Genomic DNA, 24,916 nt, shown 5'->3' on the forward strand with positions numbered 1-24,916 from the left:
GTTTATACAATTTGTCATGCAGTCAGTATCAAAGGCGAAAGTCAACCCGCAGCATGTTAAAAGTTTTACAGAGCACCATTTGCATTCTTCCCTCAAACACTCCTCCCCTGTTTCTTAAGACAGCTCATAACCTGTGAAGGAAGAATGCAATGTTTTCTACTAAGGAATGTTTTAATGACGGTATTTTGTAGTTGTCATCAAAGCCATCTTAAGGGTGCATTTTAACAGTGCTGAAATGACTGGCAAAACAAATATATCCTGAGCTATGCAAGTGTGATTGGAGCAGGGGAGCAGTGAGAGAGTGATGGCAAATGAGATTTGTTCATAATATGTTTAGTAAACTGGGGTATATCATGAGTGTTCTAGGGGGTCAATAGAAATTGTTTATAAAATTGTTAATGGAAATCATAAAAGAATATTTTTTATCTATAAAGCCAAATACAAAGTTTTACAGAGAAGTTGTGAAAAGCACCTGCCGTTCTTTGTTTCTTCTTACTTGGCTAATTGACCTCCTTGACCACTGGGTGGTTCCATTGACAGTTCCTGCTCATCTCCTGGTACTCACAAGCTGCAACTAATTCCAAAGACCTCAAATGTTAAGAGATAAAGGCACGAGAGTTTGTAGCTACAACCTTGAGGTTGCACATGACTGTCAGATGTTTCAAGGTGTCATACGTCTGCATTTCGGAGCCTCAATCCAGAAGCCCTAAGGCCCCATTTCACCTGCTGCAGTAGGTCCCCCACCAACAAGTCTAGGCAGGGTGGGAAAGAGAGATTTAAGGATGATAAAGGGGACATTATCTTTTAGAAAAGTTGGAGTCTGAATGGGAGCTTATCTTTTGCATATTAAGCATGACTTTTGTGTCCCTGGCACCTCAGCTATAGAAAAAGAATATATGTATATTGGGGCAGGGGTTTGAGGAATACAGGAAAAGATGCAAAGAATATGTCTGTAGTGTCTAGAGATAACGTCTTCATAAGGGGCTGATGGAAGATGTCCCTTCTTGCCCCAGATTCCAGAGGAGAATTAATAAGCCCTTCTTGTAACATGAGGGGTGGAGGTATCACTGAAGCTGATGTTGTTTACTCAACAAATAGTTATATGTTGCTTCCGCCAGATTTTGTACTAGGCGTCAGAGAATCAGAGATGATTGAAACATACACCTGACCCTAGTGAACTCTCAACTGAGGGAGATGGAAGCCAACACAAGCTATCATGATGCCACATAGTAAGTTTGGTGGTCAAGAAATGCACAGAGCAGGGCTTCCCTGGTGGCGCAGTGGTTGAGAGTCCGCCTGCCAATGCAGGGGACACGGGTTCGTGCCCCGGTCCGGGAAGATCCCACATGCCGCGGAGCGGCTGGGCCCGTGAGCCATGGCCACTGAGCCTGCGCGTCCGGAGCCTGTGCTCCGCAACGGGAGGGGCCACAGCAGTGAGAGGCCTGCGTACCGCCAAAAAAAAAAAAAGAAATGCACAGAGCAAGAGGGAAGTGTGGATAAGGTACCTAACCCAGCTTGGTGTGGAGGGTGGAGGACATTTTCTGGAAGGAGAGCCTGAGCTAAGGCTTAGGAAATCAGTAGAAAAACACTGAGGTCCGCAATATTGTTTTTAGAAGTTATGTGGCTGAGCAGACCAAAGAGATGGGAAGGCTGGGGCTGGTGGTGGAGCCAGATGGGCCAGGGTGGAAGTGGTCAGCAAGGCAACTGGGGTTAGTTTGACCATAAAGAAACATGTGACTCCTGAGGCTTCTGCAGCTTGCTGCAAGAGGCCACGTAGAGCATCGGTTACTAGTAGGGGCTGACTTTAAATCTGGTCTCTACCACTTAATAGTTTCTTCCTTGGTAATAGGAGACACCACCAGTATCTCAGAGTGTTGTTGTGAGGCTTAAATAAATTTGGATGAGTAAAGAGCTCTGGTATGTGCTAAGCATAAGCGGTAGCTGCCACTCTCAGGGTTCTGAGGCTGTGTTCCATAGTGCAATTCCTTACAGCACTGGTGGATGAGACCAGCCAATGAGAAAATAGCTTTTTAGGAAGCAATGCCAAGAGTAGTTCTTCAGAAGGGAAGCACAGGTAACATTGGTGTTTCCCAAGGGTAGAGTTGGAGAAGAACCTAATAGAATTACCTGGGGAGCATTTTCAAAGTACACATGCCCAGGATGCTCCCAGGATATGCTGACTCAGTACTTCCAGGGGTGGGGCCCAGGCATGAGTGATGGGGAAAAGTCTTCCAGGTGATACGTCTGCTCAGGCCCCTGGCCTAAAAAAGCACAGCTGGCTCTGCCTAACTGTGGGACAACAACCCGACAAGGGAATGCATTTAGAGTAGATGCATGCCAGGCACACTCTGCCGCTGGGTAGTTTTCCTGAATACACAGAAGAAATCAGATCGTTTCCCTTTCCACCCTGCAATTTGATGCTCCCATGTGCAAATGTCAAGAGACAGGGAGAGGCAAAAGATAAAAGAATAGGAGCAACAGAAGAGCTTTGCAACCCAAGGGATTAGGGTAGAGTGCCCTGTGCTTTAGAAATTTGACTTAGGTAAAATAAGGGAGAGTCTGGGGAGCTTTTGCAGAACCTTTGTGCTTCTTATATCACAACCATCCAGGGAAGATATTGATGTAGGTGGATTCCCAAAAGGGGGGGACACAGATGGGACTTTTCAGGTTTGAATGCATCTCCACGTTCCGAAAGGGACTGTCCATGTGGGAGTTTGTCAGGAAACACGCTAAAACAAGCCCATCGGACACAGTGCACCTAAAGGAAACTTCGTTAATATAAAACATATTTATTAAACTATGAAGCATAAAAAAAGGAAAAGAAGCAACAATTGTTAGGCATCTAGAATCTCAGAATTTCAAATGTCCCACAAGGAGAATTCTACAATGTCACTTACTGTCCCCGGGGAAGTTTAGATCCTATGGCTTCCCTACTGGCTCTGGGGTACTGCGATGGGCCAGTGACATTCACTCCACGGGAGCAGGCTGTACACTGCTGGCTTTAGAGCTTTCATGAACATCTGTCAGTTGATCTTCTGTTTGCTCAAATGACTCTTATCAGGGCATCCAGTACTGTGTTAGACACTAGGGGCTCACAAAAAACATAAGTAAGACATGCCCTGTCCCTAAAGACCTTTGAATCCAGAAGGGAAGACATAAACAATAATGAAGGCTATTTTAATTATTTATTTATTTTTTGGCTGTGTTGGGTCTTCATTTCTGTGTGGAGGGCTTTCTCTAGTTGCGGCGAGCGGGGGCCACTCTTCATCACGGTGCGCGGGCCTCTCACTGTCGTGGCCTCCCTTGTTGCGGAGCACAAGCTCCAGATGCGCAGGCTCAGTAGTTGTGGCTCACGGGCTTAGTTGCTCCACGGCATGTGGGATCTTCCCAGACCAGGGCTCGAACCCGTGTCCCCTGCATCGGCAGGCGGACTCTCAACCACTGTGCCACCAGGGAAGCCCTATTTTACTGAGTTCTTGCTGAGTACTAGGCTCCAGTCCTCACTACAATCTGAAAAATATGTGTAAGATTCATGTTACAGTCTTCACTTTAATGGTACCTGAAGCATATCTTTGAAAGTTAAAGTAACTTGCTGGAGGAAAATAGTTAGCAAGGGGAAAGTCAGGTCCTTCTGATGACAAAGCCCATGCTGCTCTTTCTACTCAGTCACATCCCCTCTTAACTGGCACCATAAACAATCAATTAAAGCACAAGGTGATAACTGTTGTTATAGTAGTGTCTTCAACATACCATGGGCATATGGGTGAGAAGGGAGAAAGGCTGACTTCTGTCATCATATGCAGACCAGGAGTCTACCCTGTATTGGTGGTATAAGGGGTACATGGATAAGTGTTACTAAATCTTTTTAGAAAATAGGAGAAGGTTCCAAGTTTCTGAATGGAGCAGGGCCGCACGTTTCTGTAAGTTCAGGTATATAACTACAAAAGTATAAATTAGCTACTTAAAATTTTTTAAAAATATAATTGGGGAAAAATATACCTAACATAATATTTACTATCTTAACCATTTTAGGTGTACAGTTCAGTAATATTAAGTATATTCACTTCATTGTGTAACTAATACATTAGCTACTTTAAAAAGTAGCTATTAGTGTTTCTCATTTATTTTTAAATTTATTTCTTCTATGCTTTTAAAACTCCATTTAAGTTGATTCATTTTTCTACCTGTTTCTTTACAGATGATAGGTAATTTGCTAATTTCTTTCTCCCCTTTTCCAATGTAAATTCTTTTGTCTGCCTTGTTTTCAAAAACCTTTATAGTCGGGCTTCCCTGGTGGCGCAGTGGTTGAGAGTCCGCCTGCCGATGCAGGGGACACAGGTTCGTGCCCTGGTCCGGGAAGATCCCACATGCTGCGGAGCGGCTGGGCCCCTGAGCCATGGCCGCTGAGCCTGCGCGTCCGGAGCCTGTGCTCCACAACGGGAGAGGCCACAACAGTGAGAGGCCCACGTACCGCAAAAAACAAACAAACAAAAAAACAAACAACAAAAACAAAAAAAACACAACCTTTATAGTCTAACCTAATCACTTGGCAGAGATGGTTAACAGTCCTTTACTCCTAGAAATTTTGTATTAATAGGAACATCAATGTGCCCAGCTTAAAAAGCCTACATGTTTCCAGCCTCCTGTAATTGACAGGGGTAGCCAATGAGATGTAAGTAGACATTGTTGGGTGCAGATTCCAGGAAACCCTTCAAAAGAGGTTGGCTGGACTGGGAGGTATGTCTCTTTTCCTTGCTCCTTCCTTCTTCCCGCTGTGTAGAGCATAGATATGATGGCTCACGCTACAGCGACCATCTTGCAATTATGAGGCTACCTTGAAGATTGGAACCAGTGCTGAAGATGGTGAGGCAGGAAGGGAGGAGTCTGAGGCCCTGATGATGTTGAAGCTCTTGAAATAGCCCAGGACGTTGTATCTCCGGCCTCCTTTGACATGAAAGAAAATTAAACCTCTATCTTATTTAAGCCACCGTTAAATAAGTGGCTTAAATGAGCAGCCAAACCCAGTCCTAATGAACATGATCCCTCTAATCTCAATGGGCTACTCTCCTCACCTTTGCCTGAATTCTGCATGCTCATTGGGATCCATGTCTTTACTCTTATTGGCTGTTTGGCTTGTAATGTTCTCCTTTCTGCCTTTATGATCCTTCAAGTCTTACTTCCTTCATGAAGCATCTTTGGCTACTCCAGTCTTCATAGGTCTCTGCCCTCCAAGCTCCCAGGCTTTGACATTCTACACAATTGGACAGGAGGCTATACCACGGAGCCCTGGTCACCGCTGGCCATCTGTATGAGTCTACGTTCCTAACTCTAACATAAGCTCCTGAAGGGCCTGGCAATGCCTTTTACTGCTTGTGTTCTTCATCTGGGTCTTTCTCTAATTAGGAATTTCATTTTCTTTTCCTCCTGACCCCTGATAATCTTCCCAGAGATATTGTAAAGGCAAAAAGTGTTTTTTCCTTTCCATAATGTTGTAAATAATTTACTTATTGCGTTTGATTTTTAGAAATTACAGAAGAAACATATAAACATTGTAAAAAAAAGGCCACGATGTAGATGTATGTAAATGCAAAGTTGAAGGACTGTTCAGCTAACCCCCCAATCCTGCTTGTCTCCCAAGAGATAACGCCTATTAACAGTTTCTTTAGTAACTCTTTAGCTGCAATTTGCAAACATATATTGATCTTTAAACATTTTATTTGTTTTATTTTTCAAATATAAAGGGGCTCCCCGTAATAATACTGTTCTACAACTGACTTTTCTCACTTAGTGCCAGAAGCTGGACATATTTCCATGTTAGTACATCTAGAACCGTTTATTATTTTTTAAACAACTACATAAGTATAGGTGTTCCGTAATTTATGTAACCAAACAACCATGAACAATTAGGTTGTTTCCGATTTTTGCTCTTACAGAAATGTTGCACTAAGCACAATTGTGTATGTATCTTCATGCCCTTGCATATATCTTTAGGATAAATTCTTAGAATAGACTTATGTTTTCCTGAATTCAGAGCTTAAAAGAATGTATCCTTGATACTTTCTTTCACTCTCTTTTCTTCTCCTGGACCTCTTTTTAGTGGTATGTTGAATATGTGAGCTTAATCCTTAAAAATTTTACTTTTGATTTCATATTTTCTATGAATTTGCCTTCTCTTTCTTTTTTTAAAAATTGAAGTGAAGTAAAAAAAAAACTTGAAGTATATGGGGTGGGATAGGGAGGGTGGGAGGGAGGGAGACGCAAGAGGGAAGAGATATGGGAACATATGTATATGTATAACTGATTCACTTTGTTATAAAGCAGAAACTAACACACCGTTGTAAAGCAATTATACTCCAATAAAGATGTAAAAAAATAATAATTTTACTATGAAGAAGCATGTATTTCTAAAAATTATGAAATGTATTCACAAATTTGCTAAAGAATGCTAGTGTAATAGTTCACAACTGCTTACTAAGTTTTCACTATAAATTAAGGTTTCTAAGGGTTAAGAATTCTAATATATGCAATTAAAAATAATAAGAAACAACTCTGTATGCAAGGAAAATTGGATATGTTTTTTGTTTTGGAATTGGTTTTTTTTTTTGGTTAAAAGGGTATCTTCTGGAGATACATTTTGTTGAGGGAAATAAAAGTGATTTTGCTCTAAAGTAAAAAAAAAAAATTGAAGTATAGTTGATTTACAATGTTGTGTTAGTTTCAGGTGTACAGCAAAATGATTCAGTTATATATATATATATAATATATAATTTATATATTATATATATATATATACTTTTTCAGATTCTTTTCCATTATAGGTTATTAGAAAATACTGAATATAGTTCCCTGTGCTATACAGCTGGTCCTTGTTGGTTACCTATTTTATATATAGTAGTGTGTATCTGTTAATCCCAAACTCCTAATTTATCCCCCCACCCAATTCCCCTTTGGTAACCATAAGTTTGTTTTCTATGTCTGTGAGTCTGTTTCTGTTTTGTAAATAGATTCATTTGTATTATTTTTTAGATTCCATATATAACTGATATCATATAATATTTGTCTTTGTCTGACTTCACTTAGTATGATATTGTCTAGGTCCATCCATGTTGCTGCAAATGGCATTATTTCATTCTTTTTTCTTGCTAAGTACCATTCCATTGTATATATATACCACATCTTCTTTATCTATTCATCTGTTGATAGACACTTAGGTTGCTTCCATGTCTTGGCTATTGTAAATAGTGCTGCTATGAACATTGGGGTTTATATATCTTTTCAAATTAGAGTTTTTGTCTTTTCCAGATATATGCCCAGGTGTGGGATTGCCGGATCACATGGTAGCTCTATTTTTAGTTTTTTAAGGAACCTCCATACTGTTTTCCCTAGTGGCTGTACCAATTTACATTCCCACCAACAGTGTAGGCGGGTTCCCTTTTCTCCAGCATTTGCCTTTTCTTAAACTTTCTGGGATATTTTCTCAACTTTATCTTCAACCTTCTGTTGAATTTTTAAACTTTACTACCTTATATTTTTAATGTCTGAGTATACTTTCTTGTCCTCTGATTGTCTCCTTTTCATAGCATCTTGTTCTTGTTTGATAGATATATTATTTTCTTTTATACCTCTGGAGTATATTAATGAGAATTTATGGAAGTTCTCTTTTCTTCCCTTCACTATCCCTCCCTGTTTTATTTTTTTCCCTGTAGCTTAACTTTTAATTTCTATAGTTTAATTCTATAGCTGAATTTTGAACTCTTTGCCGTATTGTGGATTTCCATATGGTAATATATTTGTCCATATTTGAGGTAATATCCAGGCTTTAGTGATTTTTAGAGCTCCCCATGATACTCCAGTGGTCTACAACAGTGGGAAGGCAAACTATAGCCTGTGGGGCAAATCTGGCCCACTGCCAATTTTTGTAAATACAAATTTCTGGAACACAGACAAGCTCATTTGTTTACATATTATGTACCACTATTTTTGTACTACAGTGTCATAGTTGAGTGGTTGTGACCGAGACTATATAGCCCACAAAGCCTAAAATATTTACTATTTGGCCCCTTACAGAAAAAGTTTGCTGGCCCCTGGTCTAGAGGCAGGCGGAGGCCATCTGTAAGCTCTGAGTTTGTTCACCACTTCTCCTGTGGCTGCTTCCCATGATCATCTATGGCTGAAATTATTTTTCAAGATGAAAAACAATGAATTATTTGCACTATGAAATAATATCAGAGAGTGCTAATTTAAAGACATTTTCTCTGATAGAAGAGAATTAACTTCCTTTTATGGCAGGGTTCTGGATAGGACACTTTATTATTTAAAACCAAGAGGAGTTAAAAACATGTTATTTTTGAACTCTCCATTTTTCCCAAGTCTTTGCATTTTCCTTTGTACATTATGGATGATTCTTAAGTTTCTTCATCTGAGTTGGGGTCTCAGGGCCCTCGGTAAGCTTACCTGCCTCACCTACCTCCTTAGAGTCCTGAAGAAAAAGTTCTGCCAAAATATCCAACTTCAGGGGTGAGTGGGAATGGGGTCTTTTCAGAATCGAAAACAGCAACAACAAAACAACGACAACATCAACCACAAAACAGTTCTTGTGCACTGCACTTGGTATTGACTATCTTGCTCTTTTGAGTTGGATTCAGAAATTGCAGGATATTTAACTGAAGCTATTAAAATATTCTTGGATCCTTTAGTAGCAGGATTCCAAACTTAGCTCTTGGGTTATGTATTAGGAGCAATCAAATGGGTCTGAATGAAAAAGCTGAGTTAAAATATATTTATATAGGTTTTTTTGTGGGGGGGAAACTGATTCACACTAATTTTATTTATAGATTTTCCTGTCTTTTCCCTTCCTCTGCCTGCCCTTTGTAAATGGAAAAACAGGATCTTGATCCTCCTTAGTGAGTAATAGCTGCCCAAAGCTATACGTGCTTTCTGAGGCTTCCAAATGACATCATGTGCAGAACACTGAAGCTGCATTCTCACCCTCTGTCATGTCACCAGAAGTCTTAAACATAATTACAGCCCATGTGACAGCTGCACACACATTATTTCCCACCCATGTTATCTCCTCCCTAATTAAGATGGTGTTAGTATCTCAGTTATCAACTCTGTTTTTTCAGGGCTTTTATTATATAACTGTGAAGACTTGCTCCAGGCTGGGATTTAATATGTTCGTGTTTAGCAGGTGTTAGGGGATTGGAGAAATGCTAGAGACTAGTTGTTCTGCCCCACACCCCATACCTGAGCACTCTAGCAGGGCTCTTGGAAACAAAATTGCTGATGATGGGAGATTCTTTATAGACACATGCATTTGGGGCATTATCCAGCTGGCCTGCCTTGTACAGTTATGCCTGGGAGATCAAAAAGGGCCCTTGGAGTTGGTTTAAAATTTAAGAAGTCATCTACAACTTGAGGACAGCTAGAGTCATTCCGCAAGGATAAAACCCAAACATACCAGTGATGCACATAAACAATCACTTTTTGGGATAAAGACTGCTCTAGATCCTGGGATAAACCTTTGAAGTTCCTTGGGTGGATCATGAATAGTATATAATGCCCTTCACAAGTCAAAAAGGTCTAGCTTTCTTGAAAGGCAAGGGAATTTCAACAAAAAGTTGGTTTTCTAGAAACTTTGGTTTGGAAGGTTTAGAAAAGAGCAGAGTGACTGATGATCTGGGTAGTTGTAGATCAGTTGACAAATGGGAACCAAAAACTGTGCCTGAGCTAGAGTCTGCATACTTCCCCAACTGGCCTTGCATTTCAGAGGGTCCAAGAAGGGTGGTGCCCTCTCTACTCAAACCCTTGAAACAGCACTGTCTGATGGAAATTTCTGTGATGATGGAAATGTTCTGTCTCTGTGTTGTCCAATAGGTACGTGTGGATACTGAGCACCCAAAACGTGGCCAGTGCAATGAGGAACTGATTTTTAGATTTTATTTCATTTTAATTAGGTTAAGTAGTCTACTAGCTAATGGCTATAGTAGTGGACAGTAAAACATAGTGGACAGTAAAACAATCAGTAATTTTTGTTGAGGTTACCGTATTGAATTATAGTGATGAAGGTGATGTTGCTTAGCCATGTATGGCCACATTTAAATTTTTAGGAGCTGATTAGAATTGGTGTTTCTTATAAAATGGAATCTCATTATTATGTTTTCTTCTTTTCATAGAAAATCCCCTGATAAGTTCCTGAGATGGGGTCCTGGATCTGGAAGGTAAAAAAAATTGGTGCTGAAAGAAAGCCAATGTTACAGAGAAAGGGTCTCTAGAGAGTGTGTCTCTATAGACTGGCTCTGGAGGTGGAAAAAGTCTCTAATGGTAGAATTTTAGAGCCTCAGGAACCAGCTGACGAGGAACAATGTTTTGTCAATGGAGCATCCCCAGTGTTCCTCAAATCATGCATGTAGGAAGTGATGAACTCTGTGTGGTTAAAGGGGCAGCTCCACTCAAGGGACAATTTTTATCTTCCCCAATATCTTCCTGTTCATGGAAATATCAGTATGTAAATATTAGCCACAGTAGGCTTCATGTGCTTTCCTAAAACTACCTGGGACTAAATTAGACTGAGCACACAGTCACATTATGACTTTTGTGGGCCCTAGGCACTTTTGCCTTCATGGGCTGCTTCCTCCATAAAAAATAAAGTAAAATAAAATAATTACATCTTATGACTCCACTGTTATAAAGACAAATATATTAATATTATATGTTAAAACATTTTCTTTGACCTAAAAGTTCTTTTTTCTTCCATTCTAAAAGAAATTAAAACATTTTGTTGGTTTCTAAAAGTATGGTGGGCTTTGGGCACTGAGCCTGCTGTGCCTGGTGGAGAAGTTGGCCCTATTTGAGAGGCTGTACCTTCCCTTTAGGGAAGTCCTTAGTCCAGTGGCTAAGACTCTGCCCTCCCAATGCAGGGGGCCCGAGTTCGATCCCTGGTCAGGGAACTAGATCCCACATGCATGCCGCAACTAAGAATTGGCATGCCGCAACTAAAGATCCTGCATGCCACAACAACAACAAAAAGATCCCTCATGCTGCAAGGAAAATCCGGCGTGCCGCAATCAAGACCCAATGCAGCCTAAATAAACAAATAAATGTTAAAAAAAAAATTTTAAAAAACTGGCTGGAAATGGCCTATTCTTTTCTTAAAAGATTGCAAAATACATTTTTAGTTGGTGTACAATAAATATTAATTGATTAAAAATATTCAAAGATGTCAAGACTTCTAACAATATGAATATTTGTATACTTTTTGTTCCTAATGTCCATTTTGGACTTATTATTTGGCTACTCAGAGTATGGTCCACAGACCAGCAGCAGTGGCATTACCTGGAGCTTGTCAGAAATGCAGAGTATCAGCCTCCATCTGATACTGAGTCAGAATTTGCATTTTGACAAGATCTCCAAGTGATTCACATGGACATAACACTGAAGCACCACTGGCCTGCAATTTAAACAGGATTGTTCATCATTAGTAGAAATGAATGAGCTGATTCCCTTAGCCTCCTTTAATCGAGGGTTGGCTGTCATTCTTCTCCAGTGGCAATGAATTCAGTTCCTTTAGTACAGCTCTTCCCAACTTTGGCAGACCATTGGAATCATCTGGGGAGCTTAAAAAAAAAAAACCCAACGTGTGGGACCCATCCCCTAGAGATTCTGAAATAATTGGTCTGGGGTGGGATTGTGGGAATCAAGGTCTTATTTTTAAAGCTTCTAAGGTGATGCTAATGTGGAGCCAGAATGAGAACTGTGAGCCTTTCCCCACAAGATTTGCCCCCTGGTTTTGCTCATTTTGGCCTCTTCTGTATTCCCTAACCTTCTCAGTCTGAGCAACCAAGTGTATCGTCCAGAACTAGTTTCTTACCTTGGAGTCTGACATGCTCTATTAATTCTCAAAGTTCTGAAGTGTTCTCCTAATATATACATACCCCGAAAAATTAATTGCCACTATTTCCTACATCCTTATTATGTGTCCCATAATCACCTTCAGTCATTTAATCTTCACCATGATAATAAATACTATTCTTATGCTCATTTTACAGCTGAGGAAATGGAGGCTTAGAAAGGCTGGCTCTTCCCAAGCTCATCCAATTTCTAGTTCCAAAATTTGTCCCCCTCCCACCCCAAAACTATTGTCTTCCAGTGCCATGCTTTTATTTAGGAAACACTGATAATTTCCTAACTCATATGTCCGAACATTAGATTTACCATTATTCAGGCTTTGAGAATTACTGGCAAAGGAAATAGAAGGAAGACCAGGAAAGAATTAAGTAGCTAATAGAATTTTGAGTGGTTTTAATCCATTAAAGAAAAGTTTGAAAATTGTGATATACATTTTCCAACCTGCATAACTGATACGATACTTCACTTGAAAAAAACAAATATTAAATACTCCAAAGGTGCCCTGTGTTAGGACTGTGGAGATTACTGGGATTAAAAAACAGTCTTTGCCCTTGAAATGACAAGTGAAGAGGCTAAGGACCTGAATTAGTCTGACATATGACAGTGAAAAGAATCAGGTGCTAAATTGTGTGGTAAGGCCATTAAGCTTTGCCAAAGTTCAGAGGCTGGCAGAAACTGGACAGGATTTACGGAGGAGTTCTGTCTGAAGTCTGTAAGGATGAATGGAGACTGAATAACTAGAAAAGACAAAGCTGAGCTGGGACACTGGCCTAATATTCACTGGGAAGTAAGAATTTTCCCAACTGAATTACCAGCCTGGTTTCTTGTTGGCTGAATGTCCCTTTTCTGGGGCTGGAGAATACGTAGTCTTTGAATTCTAAACAAATGCCATCTCAGCCAAGCCTAGCACTATCTCAGTGTCCTGAGTGACCTATATCTGGAGCAGCAAAATCAATCAGATGCAGAGGATTGATAGCTTCCTGCTGCATGCATCCACGGGCTTCTTTTAAGGTTGCTAGAGTACACTTTGCTTAATATTTGAACCAAGAGAAGTTGCAAGCCAAGTACTTATTTAAATATTTAAATATTTAAATATTGATCAAGCTCAGTGCTTGAGAGAGGGCAAGAAAACTGCAGATAGCATGGTTATATGTCCTCAGTTGCTGAGGGTTCCACAAGTACTAGTTTTGCTTGTTTGTTTCTTAATTTTAGTGGGGAAGGAGATTTGGGGTAACTTCTTATAATAGTTGGTCCTCCTCCCACATTTTCTTATTTTTCTTCTATCTACGTATCTGACAGAAGTAATGAAAAAAAGGAGGGGGGGAGAAAGAAAGAAATGAAAACGCACAGTACCAGTGATGTAAAAAGAAGCATAACAACAAAGGCCACAAATTCAACAATGTTTTTGCTCACCACGGATTGGAAACCATTTTTGTCAAGTGTGTTGTTCAGTTAGTCTCCAGTACACATTTTAGGGTTGGAAATATTTTTTAGTCTTGAAAAATATAAAACTGTTTTTATTTTTTTGGTCTTGAGTACTTTGAAGTCCTGGAAATGGGCAGGAACTTCTTTTTCTTTAAAAGGCAGTGCCTGAGGCCAGGCCTTGGGGTCCCAGCTCCGTGAAGCAGGAGCTGGGATTGCAGCATGGGGTCAGGCGAGCAATGCCAGGGTGGGGTCCTTTTAATCAAGGCAGAAGCCCGGACCTTTGCCTTGGAACAGGGTGAAGGACACAAGGCAGGGTTTTCTTGCTTTCTTCTTAAGCCTTCCCTTCTTCCTCAGGCTGCTCTGTCGGCAAGGTGGGCTGGGCAAGGTGAGGGCCAGGAGGGAGGCCAAAATGGCTAAGGCCCAGGAGAGGTGTTGGTGACAGCTGGGGAGGGGTGTCTCAGTGGCCAGCTCTCTCGGGCTACTTCACTTGAAAGAAACAAATATGAAATACTCCAGCGGTGCCCTGTGTTAGGACTGTGGGGATTAGGGGTTCTGCGGACGGCAGGTCTTCACAGGAAAACCAAAACAAAGACTCAAGGTAACTATTAGAAAAATCAAATCGGTACTTTTGCCTTTAAAGCTGCTATCATTATCTGAAGTCTCTTTTAGGAAGGCCTGGCTGATGGAGAGGCTTCTCTGCTTGGGGTTGCGATCAGTTCTAACCAGAAAAGTGCGTTGATGGTAAGGGGGTCCCTCTCATATTGCTGTTCATGGTAAGAAAGAGGGTTTTCATATTTTGGTGACTTCTAATGGAGCCCCTTGCTGGCGTGAAGGCGCAGAGAATCGCAGCTCGCGAAGCTCTCGGCTTGAGGAACCTGAGCCTCGAGAAACAAGAGGGTGTCTGCAGATGTTTAGGTAAGAAATGGGCCACGTTAAGTCACAACTGTGGTGGCTTTTGGCCGAGGACAGCCTGGGGCTCCCTCGGGCCCAGCACATCTCCTTTCAGGAGCCGACAGCCGACCCCTCGCTCTGGCGGCGCCCAGGCGAGGCCAGAGGGGTCCGGGGCGCGCAGGCGCCGCCACCAGGGCGCAACCTCGAGCTTCCCGGGCTCGGAGCCCCCGCCGGTCGCGGGGCTCAGGGCCAGGGGAGCGAGGCCGAGGCAAGCGGCCGCGGGCGTTGGGAGGGGGCCGGCGGAGCCCGCGCGGTCGGGCAGCTTCAGGTTTCCTCCTGGAGCCGGTGTCGGGCGCGGCGGCGGGCGGGCCCGGCCATGTGATGCCGGGGCCGGGAGGCGGGCAGGCGGAGATCCAGCGGCAGCCGGCAGGCGCGGAGCGAGCGGGGCGGCCCCAGCCGCGGGCGCAGCCAGCTCGGCCCTGGAGAGCGGCCTCGGCTCCGCCCCCTCGCGCTGCCCCGGCCGCGCCGCCGCCGGGCGTGGGCCGCTTCGCGAGAGCCTCCCCGGCTCCGGCGGCGCGTTCCGGGCGCCCTCGGGCAGGGCGCGGGGGCAGCGCCTCGCTCGGGCGTCGGAGGCTGCGGGACAGCACCTCCGGGTAAGTGCTCTCTGGGGGCTCCATCCCCGCGTCTCCCGGCCGCCCGGGGTGGAAAAGTTTGGCCGCCTCACCTGAGTTCGCCCTCGCGGAGCTACTTTCTCCAGGGTCCCGGAGGGCGCGAGGGTCAGCGGGGGTGGAAAGGGGGTGCTGCCGCGGGCTCGGCGGCGCGGGGATGGCCGCCGCCTCCCTGTCCTCGGGGACGGCAACAAGTGCAGAGGCGGCGCGGCCGGCGCGGCGGCTGCAGCTGCGGAGCACTGGGTCGTCCGGACCGTGCGGCCCCTCTCGCCCCCGCCGGCCCCGCTCAGGGGACCGGGGATGGGCGGGTGGAAGCCCGGCCGCTGTCCTTCGGGCGCCGGGGAAATAAATGGTCTTCTTGCGGTGGAGAAGGCAGAGCCTCGAAAGCTGGCGTTTCCCTTCCCCATCAGTGCCTGGCACCGGGGTGAGGGTGCTCGGCGGGGCCGGGTCCCCAGAGAGCAGCAGACCAAGCGGAAGCTCAGGACACAAGCGCTAACATTTCTTTCATGTGGAAACACATATTGTGCTTTAAAAGGCATCTATAGTTATCTTGGTTAGGAGAGGCGGCCAGAATTCCGTTGGACTTCCTTAGGATTATTTCGTGGATCTGTTTTCCTCTTGGAAACCTGGGGTGTGCCTGGTGGTCCCCTAACCTTCCCGTGCTGGGAGTTTCCACAGGGGCATAATGACGGCCTGTTGGCTAAGGAGGCATCCTCGCCTATGCAGGGCTTTGTGGAAGCTGGGTGCTCAGGCAGCCTTGGAAACCCAACTCTCGTTTCCCAGACACCAATTAGATTTCCAGGAGAGAATCCATCTTCCTCCCTAGGAGCTCACAGCGTCCCCCCCCGGCCCCCCCCATTGGTTGTAGCTGGCAGCAACATCTGTGTTTGCGCAGCTTCTCCCTTCTTGACCTCTGCCTGAGTCGAGACAAGTCCCCGCAGACCCAGAGTTAAAGAGGTTTACCACCAGACCCGCGCCAATTGGGTAAGAAATACGAAAACGTAAGATGTTTAGAAGGAACTGATCATTTGGGGTCCCGTGGGGTCCCTGGTTTTCTAAAGCTTTGCCATCTTGTGTTCTAGGCCCTGAAGATGTCAGGGGAATTGAAGTCCTTTTTTCACAACAAAAAAATCGAAGACCTGTTCTCTTGGGTTCTGTGGGTTGCTCTTTGCACATGATAATCCAGGCAGATTACCTGGGAAGCTTTTTAGTCTATCTGTCTTGGGTTTTTATATACACATACTTAAAGCACATAGGTATTTGCCTTATCTGGATTAATAGCCAATCTGATTCCTTTGTAGTATTTGGAGCAAAAGAAATTACTACTGCAAAAACGTTTGGAGTTTTCTTAGACAACATAGTATTTCAGTGTAATGTTCTGATGTGGACTTTCTGTGTGATTATTGTGCTCATTAACTTTGATCAGATAGGAATTTGGATAGCATCAGACCTCATATTTAGTGGTTAGAGAAACTGAGGCACAGAGCTAGCTATTGGGCGTTTGACTCAGGTGAATGTCCTGGCTAATGGGAGAATGGAGAACAGAGAATCAGTGTTTGTCCTGCTTTTGATTGTGTTTTCTTCCTTATCAAAACCACATAGCCTGGCCAACCAAGAACAGGTTATGTAACAGGTGTGTCGTTATACTTTCCTTTGAAGCACCTCTGCTGTCCTCTGAGCAGTTTGGAAACACTTAAAGGTAAAGAGGAAATAGTAGTTGGTAACTAAGGCTCTATGAAATTTCATCAGGGGCCTCACTTGTGTTTCACACCTTTTTTTTGTTTAATCATGTGAGTACTGCAGAAGAGTTTGGAATATTTTCTCACTGTGCTCTTATAAGAAACTACTGTTGTGGCTAAGACTTAAGTTGCACAGGAATTTAAGGTGAGCTGTGACACATGACCTCCTTTGGTAAATGAGAAAAAGATATGTGTTTCAAATAGGTATTGAAACAAATAAAGGAATATAATGTTACTTCTATATTAAGCATTTTGTACAAAGTTGGTAACCATTATATTGGTACTTAAGCTCTACCTGCAAGTTCTGCCAGAGTTTATGACCAAGTGTGACTCCCCAGTAAAAGGGTTTATGATATATTGGGTTGGCCAAAAAGTTCATTCGGGTTTTTCCATAACATCTTACGGAAAAACCTGAACAAACTTTTTGGCCAACCCAGTAAATGTCGGAAAACCCTTTACAATTGGCACATGGTTAGAATGGTACTGCAGAGAGTCCAAATTACCCTCAAACTCCCAGGCTGACTGTAATTTTATTATGCTTTAATTTACTGATCAGATATGACAGATCTGGTTTATGTAGGTTTTGTCTAATTGCATTTGTATTTATGCTGCTTTAGTGAAGCAGAGAAGCTATAGGATAATTTTCCTGTGACGTTAAATTTGTTATGAAGAGATGGGTCAAGCTGGGCAACTCCCACTGAGAGTTCTAAATTAAAAAAAGTGTTATACTTGAAGTGCACCAAATTCAGGGAATTTTGCCATGTTAGAGTTGTACTGTAAATATTATGCCACGCTGTAGGGCTTGAGTCCAGATCCCTCCCATAGGCAAAGCTGGGCTTAGAGATATTTTTCTTACGAAGTGCAGGTCAGGTACTAGACCACAGAGCATTTTGCCCTGATTGGATGGTACTCTGCCATTTTTGTCCAGTCTCTATAATCCTTAATTCTTTTGTTATTTTCCAGGTATTTAAAAGTTCTCAAAACCTCAAAGCAGTGTCGCTCTGCTATGTTGCCATTTTGATAGTCTCTATCGTGCCCCTCTCTTTTTGTGAACATTTTCTTATATTTATTCAACAAATATTTGAGGACCTACTATATGCCTGGCATTGCTCTCTGCTTTAATTCTCTGGACTGTGGATTTCATGTCTAAGAGTCCTTTTCTGATTTTAGAATTTTTAGGATCTGTTGCATTTTGAGTGGGCCTCTCCACCCTCAACACTAAGACATTTGACTGATAAAATGGCAGGTAATTTTTTCTGTGATAGTACATCTTCTTAACTTGATGGCAAGTTTTCCCTTGAAATTTGCTCTTTGGCACAATTGAAATTTGCTTATTTCTACCATTATTGCTCCTGGACTTCTTCTCCTGGATAACCAAGGTAATGAGATTTGACATCATTTTTAGTATGAAGGAAAGTGAAAACATAATTGAATATTGGGCATTTGTTCCAGTGATCTTGGTTTTGAACACTTTTATAAAAAATGTATTTTAATTTTCAGAGGTGTGTTTTCTTATTTTAATCCTCAGTTTATTAATTTGAGGTTTGATTTCTGTAGCAAGTTGATGTAAAAGAAATGCCTCATAGCGACGAGTGAAGGCCAGCATAGATGGAGATGGGCAACGACACCTTCGCTTTACATAATAGCATGTGTACTTGGCACTCAGATAGCATTCTGCCTATTTCAAGTGGCAGGCTTTGTTTGACTGGTGTGCGCACGATCATTTTGCCTTTAAAAAATGCTTAAGATGTTAACATGCTTTCTGTATTTCCCTCAAGTATACAGACATTCCCTTAATAAATAATCATGAAATATATTGTATATATTAATGAAATGTATGGTTTAGCTCTTAAATTCATTATCATACGCTAGTGATCATGTCCTTTTTAAGGCTTGCACCTCTTCTTCCATCATTTTATACGTTAAAGCAATTATCTTTCGTAAACTATAACCAAGTGGTTAAGAGTGGGGACTCTGGAGCCAGCCTGTCTCATTAGACGGTCCTGGCTCTGTCCTGGCTGTACCACCTCTCTCTACTTCAGATTTCCCATCTGTAAATGGGGATAATCACTGTAACCTGCCCTCTAGGGTTGTTGGGAGAATTCAGTGAGTTAATTTGCAGAGAGCCCCTCTGGTAGTGCCTGGCAGAGATTAAGTGCCAGAAAATGATGGTTATATTTATAACAAATAGAAAATAGACATTAAAAAAAAAGGAGCTTGAGCAGGTTTTCCAGGTTTCAGAAGGCAGTGAGATGTCCGTGTGATCTCAAGGGGAAGCGCCCTAGGCTGGGAGTCCAAGGCAGGGATGGAGACTATTGCCTGTGGCCTCTCATCTGTGTTACCTTGGGCAAGTATGACCCCTCTGTGGGTCTCAGCTTCTCATCTGGTCAAACGGAAAGGGGTAGACTTGATGGTCTCTAAGGACCTCTGGTTCTAACATTCTATACTGTCCTGAAACTTGAAGGTGAGGAGGGCGTTTGTTAGTTCAGCCATGGCTGTCTTGGGTGACACAGCCAGGAATGTACTGTCCACAGGGTCAGTACTGCGCCTGCAGCGGGCGGTCAGTAAACGTTTGAAGGGATTATGAAATAATACTATTAACTTACCTCACTTTGATCACCAGACAGTCATCAGGTTGAAATGACTGAGTTATCTTTCTGGACTTAGTCGAGAGAGATTTCAGACTTGAAAGTCTGGATCCCATGCATGTGGGTCATAGGCCATCCTGCTCCCTTTCTTCTGTGGAACCCCTTCTTGTGGAAGAGGGGTGGGGTAGATCTGGGAAGATGAAAGACAAGTGGACTGATTATTTCTTAATTTCATGATTAAAGTATTTCCACACCTGATACACAGGAGAACGTCACCAATGGCCTTTGCAGGGATGCTGTAAACTAGAAGGGCTTGGAGCAAAGGCAGTCTCATTACGGACTTCTGACCATTTGTGAAGGTTAAGAAGTTTTCGTTGGGCTGGATGGTTTAGGCGAAGTCTCTGGAGCTAATTTGTCTCTTCTCCCTAATGACCATTGTTTATTGTCTGTGCATGGTCCTTTTTCGACAGTTTTCCTCAGTTTCTTGCTCCACCAGCCTCCTGGTTTGCTGTGTGGCCAGGTGTTAGTTTCAAAATTAGGGGGTGCCCAGTGATTAATGAGATTATGGATTATTTGAGCCCCGAACCCAGGATTCTGAGCCTGGCTGTTCGTTGGGATCACCTGGGTTCATAATCACTCAGCTTGGGCCTGACATCTTTTTTTGTTTGTTTTTGATGTGGACCATTTTTAAAGTCTTTATTGAATTTGTTACAATATTGCTTCTGTTTTATGTTTTGGCTTTTTGGCCGGGAGTCATGTGGGATCTTAGCTCCCCGACCAGGGATTGAACCCGCACCCCTTGCTTTGGAAGGCCAAGTCTTAACCACTGGACCACCAGGGGAGTCCCCTGGCATCATTTTTTAAAAAGGTGATACTAGCTATTTATAAAAGGGTTTGCTAGCTACTTGCCTAACCTTTAGTGTTTCTGGCTTTCTGCATCTGAAAGAATCCAGGGAAGGGTAATTCTCCTGGTATCCCTTTTAAGCTATGGGCAAGTCACCTGTCTCCTACTGCTTCCTCTTGTGTCCCACCACCCCTGCTCCCATTAGCCAGGACTGGGAATGTGCAGTGTACTTCCTACCTTCTTTGACTTTGTTCCTTTGTTCTCTTTCCTTTCTAGCGAAAATCTGTTGCAATCCTCAAAGCAAGTTCAAACCACCATCTCTCTGAAACCCTTGACCAACTTCCCAACTTTCCAACTTGACTGTGGGCCCATTGATGGCAGGGACCCTGATTTAGGCTACTCTGTAGGGGGCTCCACAGAATATACCTATATTGGTTGGTTGGTTAGTAATTTTGCTGTCATGTCAACAAGTCCTAGTTTACAGCATCCCCATAGAGGCTAATGGTGATTGTTTTCCTGTGTATAAGGTGTGGATTGAATTGGAAAATATTGGGATGCAGGGGAGGAAAGGAGAATGTTGCTCAAGAAGTTAGATAGCTATCCTTCTCAGATGTAAATGAGAGGCTACACAGGCCTCTCTTAGGAAATTATATGTTCTGTCTGGGGAAATGAATGAAATTCTTGTTCAGAGTTAGAATCTTAGGACTGAAACAAACCTGAAAGGTTTTTCTCTAGTTTCTAGCAGGTGAACAATCCCCCTGTATAGCATACTTCCACATGGTTGACCATTTGAATACTGTCCTTGAATACTTTCAGTAATGGGGGACCAGTAACCACAGATACCCCAGTCTATCTTTGTTCCCCCCCCAACTTTAGATACACACATTTGTCAAAGTGTGCAATATGATTTGATATACATGTACATTGTGGAATGATTACCAAGGATAATTAACACATCTATCACCTCACATAGTTAACTTCTTTGTGATGAGAACACTTAAGATCTAATCTCAGCAACTTTCTAGTATACAATACAGTATTTTTAACTATAGTCACCCATGCTGTATGTTAGATACTCAGAACTTTTCAAGAGGTACAGACTTTCAGTTACATCTCCCTGTTTCCTCATTCCCCCAGCCCCGTGAGTCACCATTCTATTCTGTTTTTATGAAGTTGGCCTCTTTTTTTTCATAAGATTCCACATATTGATGATGTTGTGTAGCATATAGAATTTGTCTCTTTTTTCCTTATAAATTTATATTTTATTTATTTACTTTTGGTTGCATTGGGTCTTCATTGTTGTGTGCGGACTTTCTCTAGTTGCGGTGAGCGGGGGCTACTCTTTGTTGCGGTGCGTGGCTTCTCACTGCAGTGGCTTCTCGTTGCGGAGCACGGACTCTAGGTGCGTGGGCTTCAGTAGTTGTGGCATGCGGGCTCAGTAGTTGTGGCTTGCAGGCTCTAGAGCGCAGGGTCAGTAGTTGTGGTGCATGGGCTTAGTTGCTCCGCGGCATGTGGGATCTTCCTGGACCAGGGATTGAACCCATGTCCCCCTGCACTGGCAGGCGGATTCTTAATCACTGCACCACCAGGGAAGTCCCTAGAATTTGTCTTTCTATGGCGGCTTATTTCATTTAGTACTATGCCCTCCATTTCATCCATGTTGTCACAAAAGGCAAGATTTCCTTTTCTAATGGCTGAATGATACTCCACTGTGTTACACATATTACATTTTCCTTATACATTCATCTTTATGGACACTTAGGTTATTTCCATGTCTTGGTTAGTGTGTATAATGCTGCAGTGAACACAGGAATGCAATCTTTTTGAGATAATGATTTCATCTCCTTAGGCTATGTACCCAGAATTGGGATTGCTGGATCATACGGTAGTTTACTTTTAATTTTGTGAGGAATTGCAATCCAGTTTTCCATAGTAGCTGCACCAATTTACATTCCAACCAACAGTGCACCAGTGTTCCCTTTTTTCTACATTTTCACCAGCATTTATTTCTCGTTTTTTGATAATAGCCATCGTAACAGGTGTGAGGTCATCTCATTGTGGTTTTAATTTGCATTTCCCTGATTGGTGATGTTGAGCATCATGTGCTTGTTGGCTGTCTGTATGTTGGCTTTGTTAAAATGTCTGTGTAAGTCCTCTACCCATTTTAAAAATGAGATTTTTTTTTTTTGCTATTGATTTGTTTGAGTTCCTTATATATTTTGGATATTAACCCCTTATTAGATATATGTTTATAGATATTTTCTCCCATTCTGTAGGTTGCCTTTTCATTTTGTTGATGGTTTCTTTTGCTGTGCAGAAGCTTTAGTTTGATGTAGTGCCACTTGTTGGTTTTTTTGCATTTGTTCCTTGTCCTTTTGGTGTCAAATCCAAAAATCATTGCTAAGATGATGTTAAGGAGCTCCCTCTGCCTTATCTTCTTCTAGGAGTCTTATGGTTTCAGGTCTTACATGTCCTTAATCCATTCCAAGTTAATTTTTGTGAGTGGTGTAAGATAGTGGTCCAATTTTATTCTTTCACATATGGATATCCAGTTTTCCCAACACCATTTATTGAAGAGACTATCCTTTTGCCATTAAGTATTTTTGGCACCCTTGTTAAATATTGACCATATATGCATGGGTTTATTCTGGGCTTTCAGTTCTGTTCCATTGGTCTCTATGTCTGTTTTTCTGCCAGTACCATATTGTTTTGACTGTTATATTGTAGCTTTGTAATATAGTCTGAAATCAGGAAGTATGATGCCTCCAATCTTGTTCTTAATATTGCTTTGGTTATTCAGGGACTTTTGTGGTTCCATATAGATTTTAGGACAATTTTTTTCTATTTTTCTGAAAAGTCATTGGAATTTTGATAGGGATTACTTTGAATCTGTAAATGGCTTTGGGTAGTATGGACATTTAAACAATATTAACTCCTCTGATTCATGAACACGGATATTTTTCCATTTGTTTGTCTTCAGTTTCTTCAGTGTCTTACAGTTTTTGGTGTGTAGATCTTTCACTTCCTTGGTTAGACTTATTCCTAAGTATCTTACTGGTTTTGATGCTATTGTAAATGGCATTATTTTCTTTATTCTCCAGATAGTTAATTAGTGTACAGAAATGCAACAGATTTTTGTATGTTGATTCTGTATCCTGCAGCTTTACTGAATTCATTTATTAGGTCTAACAGTTTTTTTGTGGAGTACTGAGGATTTTCTATACAAGATCATGTCATCTGCAAACAGACATTTTTACTTCTTTTCCTATTTGAATGCCTTTTAATTCTTCTTGCCTAATTGCTGTGGCTAGAACTTCCAGTACTATGTTGAATAGGAGTGGTAAGAGGGGACATCCTTGTCTTGCTCCTGATCTTAGAGGGAAAGCTTTCAACCTTTCACTGTTGAGTATAGTATTATCTGTGGGTTAGTCATATATGGCCTTTATTTTGTTGAGGTGTGTTCCTTCTATACCCAATTTGTTGAGTTCTTATTAAAGGATGTTGAATTTTTGTTAAATGCTTTTTCTGCATTTATTAACACATTTATTGATTTGTGTATGTTTCTTTTTTCATTAATTTAAATGTTAATCACTAAAAACTTCCCTCTTAGAACTGCCTTTGCTGCATCCCATAAGTTTTGGTATGTTGTGTTTCTATTCTTGTCTCAAGATTTTTGAATTACTCTTTTGATTTCTTCTTTGGTTTTTCAGAGTGTGTTTTAAATTCCACACATCTGTTTTTTTTTCCCTGGTGTTCCTTCTGTTATTGATTTCTAGTTTCATACCATTGTGGTTGAAAAAAGATATTTTATATGACTTTCATCTTCTTAAATTTGTTAAGACTAATTTTGTGACCTAGCATATGATCTGTCCTGGAGGATGTTCTGTGTGTGCTTGAGAAGAATGTGTTTTCTGCTGCTGTTGGATGGAATGTTTTGTATGTTTGTTAGGTACATTTGGCTTAAAGTATACTTCAAGTCCATTATTTCCTTATTGATTTTCTGTCTGGATGATCCATCCATTGTTGAAAGTAGGTTATTGAAGTCCCCTACTCTTGCATTGCTGTCTGTTTCTGCCTTCAGATTTGTTAATAATTGTTTAATATATTTAGGTGCTCCAGTATTGGCATGCATATAATTACAATTGTTATATCCTCTTGATGAATTGACCTCATTATTATATAATGACTTTGTGTCTTCTTATAACTTTTCACTTAAAGTTTATTTTGTCTCATAAGTATAGCTATCCCTGTTCTTTAAGTTTTCATTTGTATGGAGTATCTTTTCCTATCCTTTCACTTTTAGCCTATGAGTGTCCTTAAAGTTTGAGTGTCTTGTAGGAAGCATATACTTGGGTCTTGTATTTTTGTCCATTCGGCCACTCTTTGTCTTTTTTTTTTTTTTTTTGCAGTATGCAGGCCTCTCTCTGTTGTGGCCTCTCCCGTTGCGGAGCACAGGCTCCGGACGCGCAGGCTCAGCAGCCATGGCTCACAGGCCCAGCCGCTTTGTGGCATGTGGGATCTTCCCGGACCAGGGCACGAACCTGTGTCCCCTGCATCGGCAGGTGGACTCTCAACCACTGCGCCACCAGGGAAGCCCCAACTCTTTGTCTTTTAATTTAAACCATTTACATTTAGAGTAATTTAGTTATTGATAGGTAAGGACATACTATTGACATTTTGTTAATTGCTTTCTGATTGTTTTGTAGTTCCTTTGTTCTTCCCCTCTTGCTGTTGTCCTTTGTGAATTGTTGAGGTGGCCTACCAGGGTTCTACTACTGTCCTTTTCCTTGTGGTGTGAAATCCCTCCATGGGGATCCTTCTTGGCACCAAGCTGCTCTGGACTGAGGATTAGAG

At 42.1% G+C, this 24,916-nt stretch overlaps 1 protein-coding gene and 1 long non-coding RNA gene across 2 annotated transcripts in view; both read left to right on the top strand.

Moving 5' to 3' along the window:
• LOC137221389 (uncharacterized) overlaps nucleotides 1-11,120 on the top strand; it is a 60,432-nt gene extending 49,312 nt beyond the window's left edge. The window contains exon 3 of the long non-coding RNA XR_010941986.1: nucleotides 10,176-11,120. This is a non-coding gene — a long non-coding RNA (uncharacterized lncRNA). The remainder of the gene's footprint in view (nucleotides 1-10,175) is intronic.
• A 2,933-nt stretch (nucleotides 11,121-14,053) lies between these two features.
• ARHGEF28 (Rho guanine nucleotide exchange factor 28) overlaps nucleotides 14,054-24,916 on the top strand; it is a 311,689-nt gene continuing 300,826 nt past the window's right edge. The window contains exon 1 of the mRNA XM_067730988.1: nucleotides 14,054-14,073. Coding sequence (XP_067587089.1) covers nucleotides 14,071-14,073 — 3 coding nt within the window. The 5' untranslated portion in view covers nucleotides 14,054-14,070. The remainder of the gene's footprint in view (nucleotides 14,074-24,916) is intronic.

This window comes from Pseudorca crassidens, chromosome 3, assembly GCF_039906515.1.
Source record: "Pseudorca crassidens isolate mPseCra1 chromosome 3, mPseCra1.hap1, whole genome shotgun sequence".
Taxonomy (NCBI): domain Eukaryota; kingdom Metazoa; phylum Chordata; class Mammalia; order Artiodactyla; family Delphinidae; genus Pseudorca; species Pseudorca crassidens.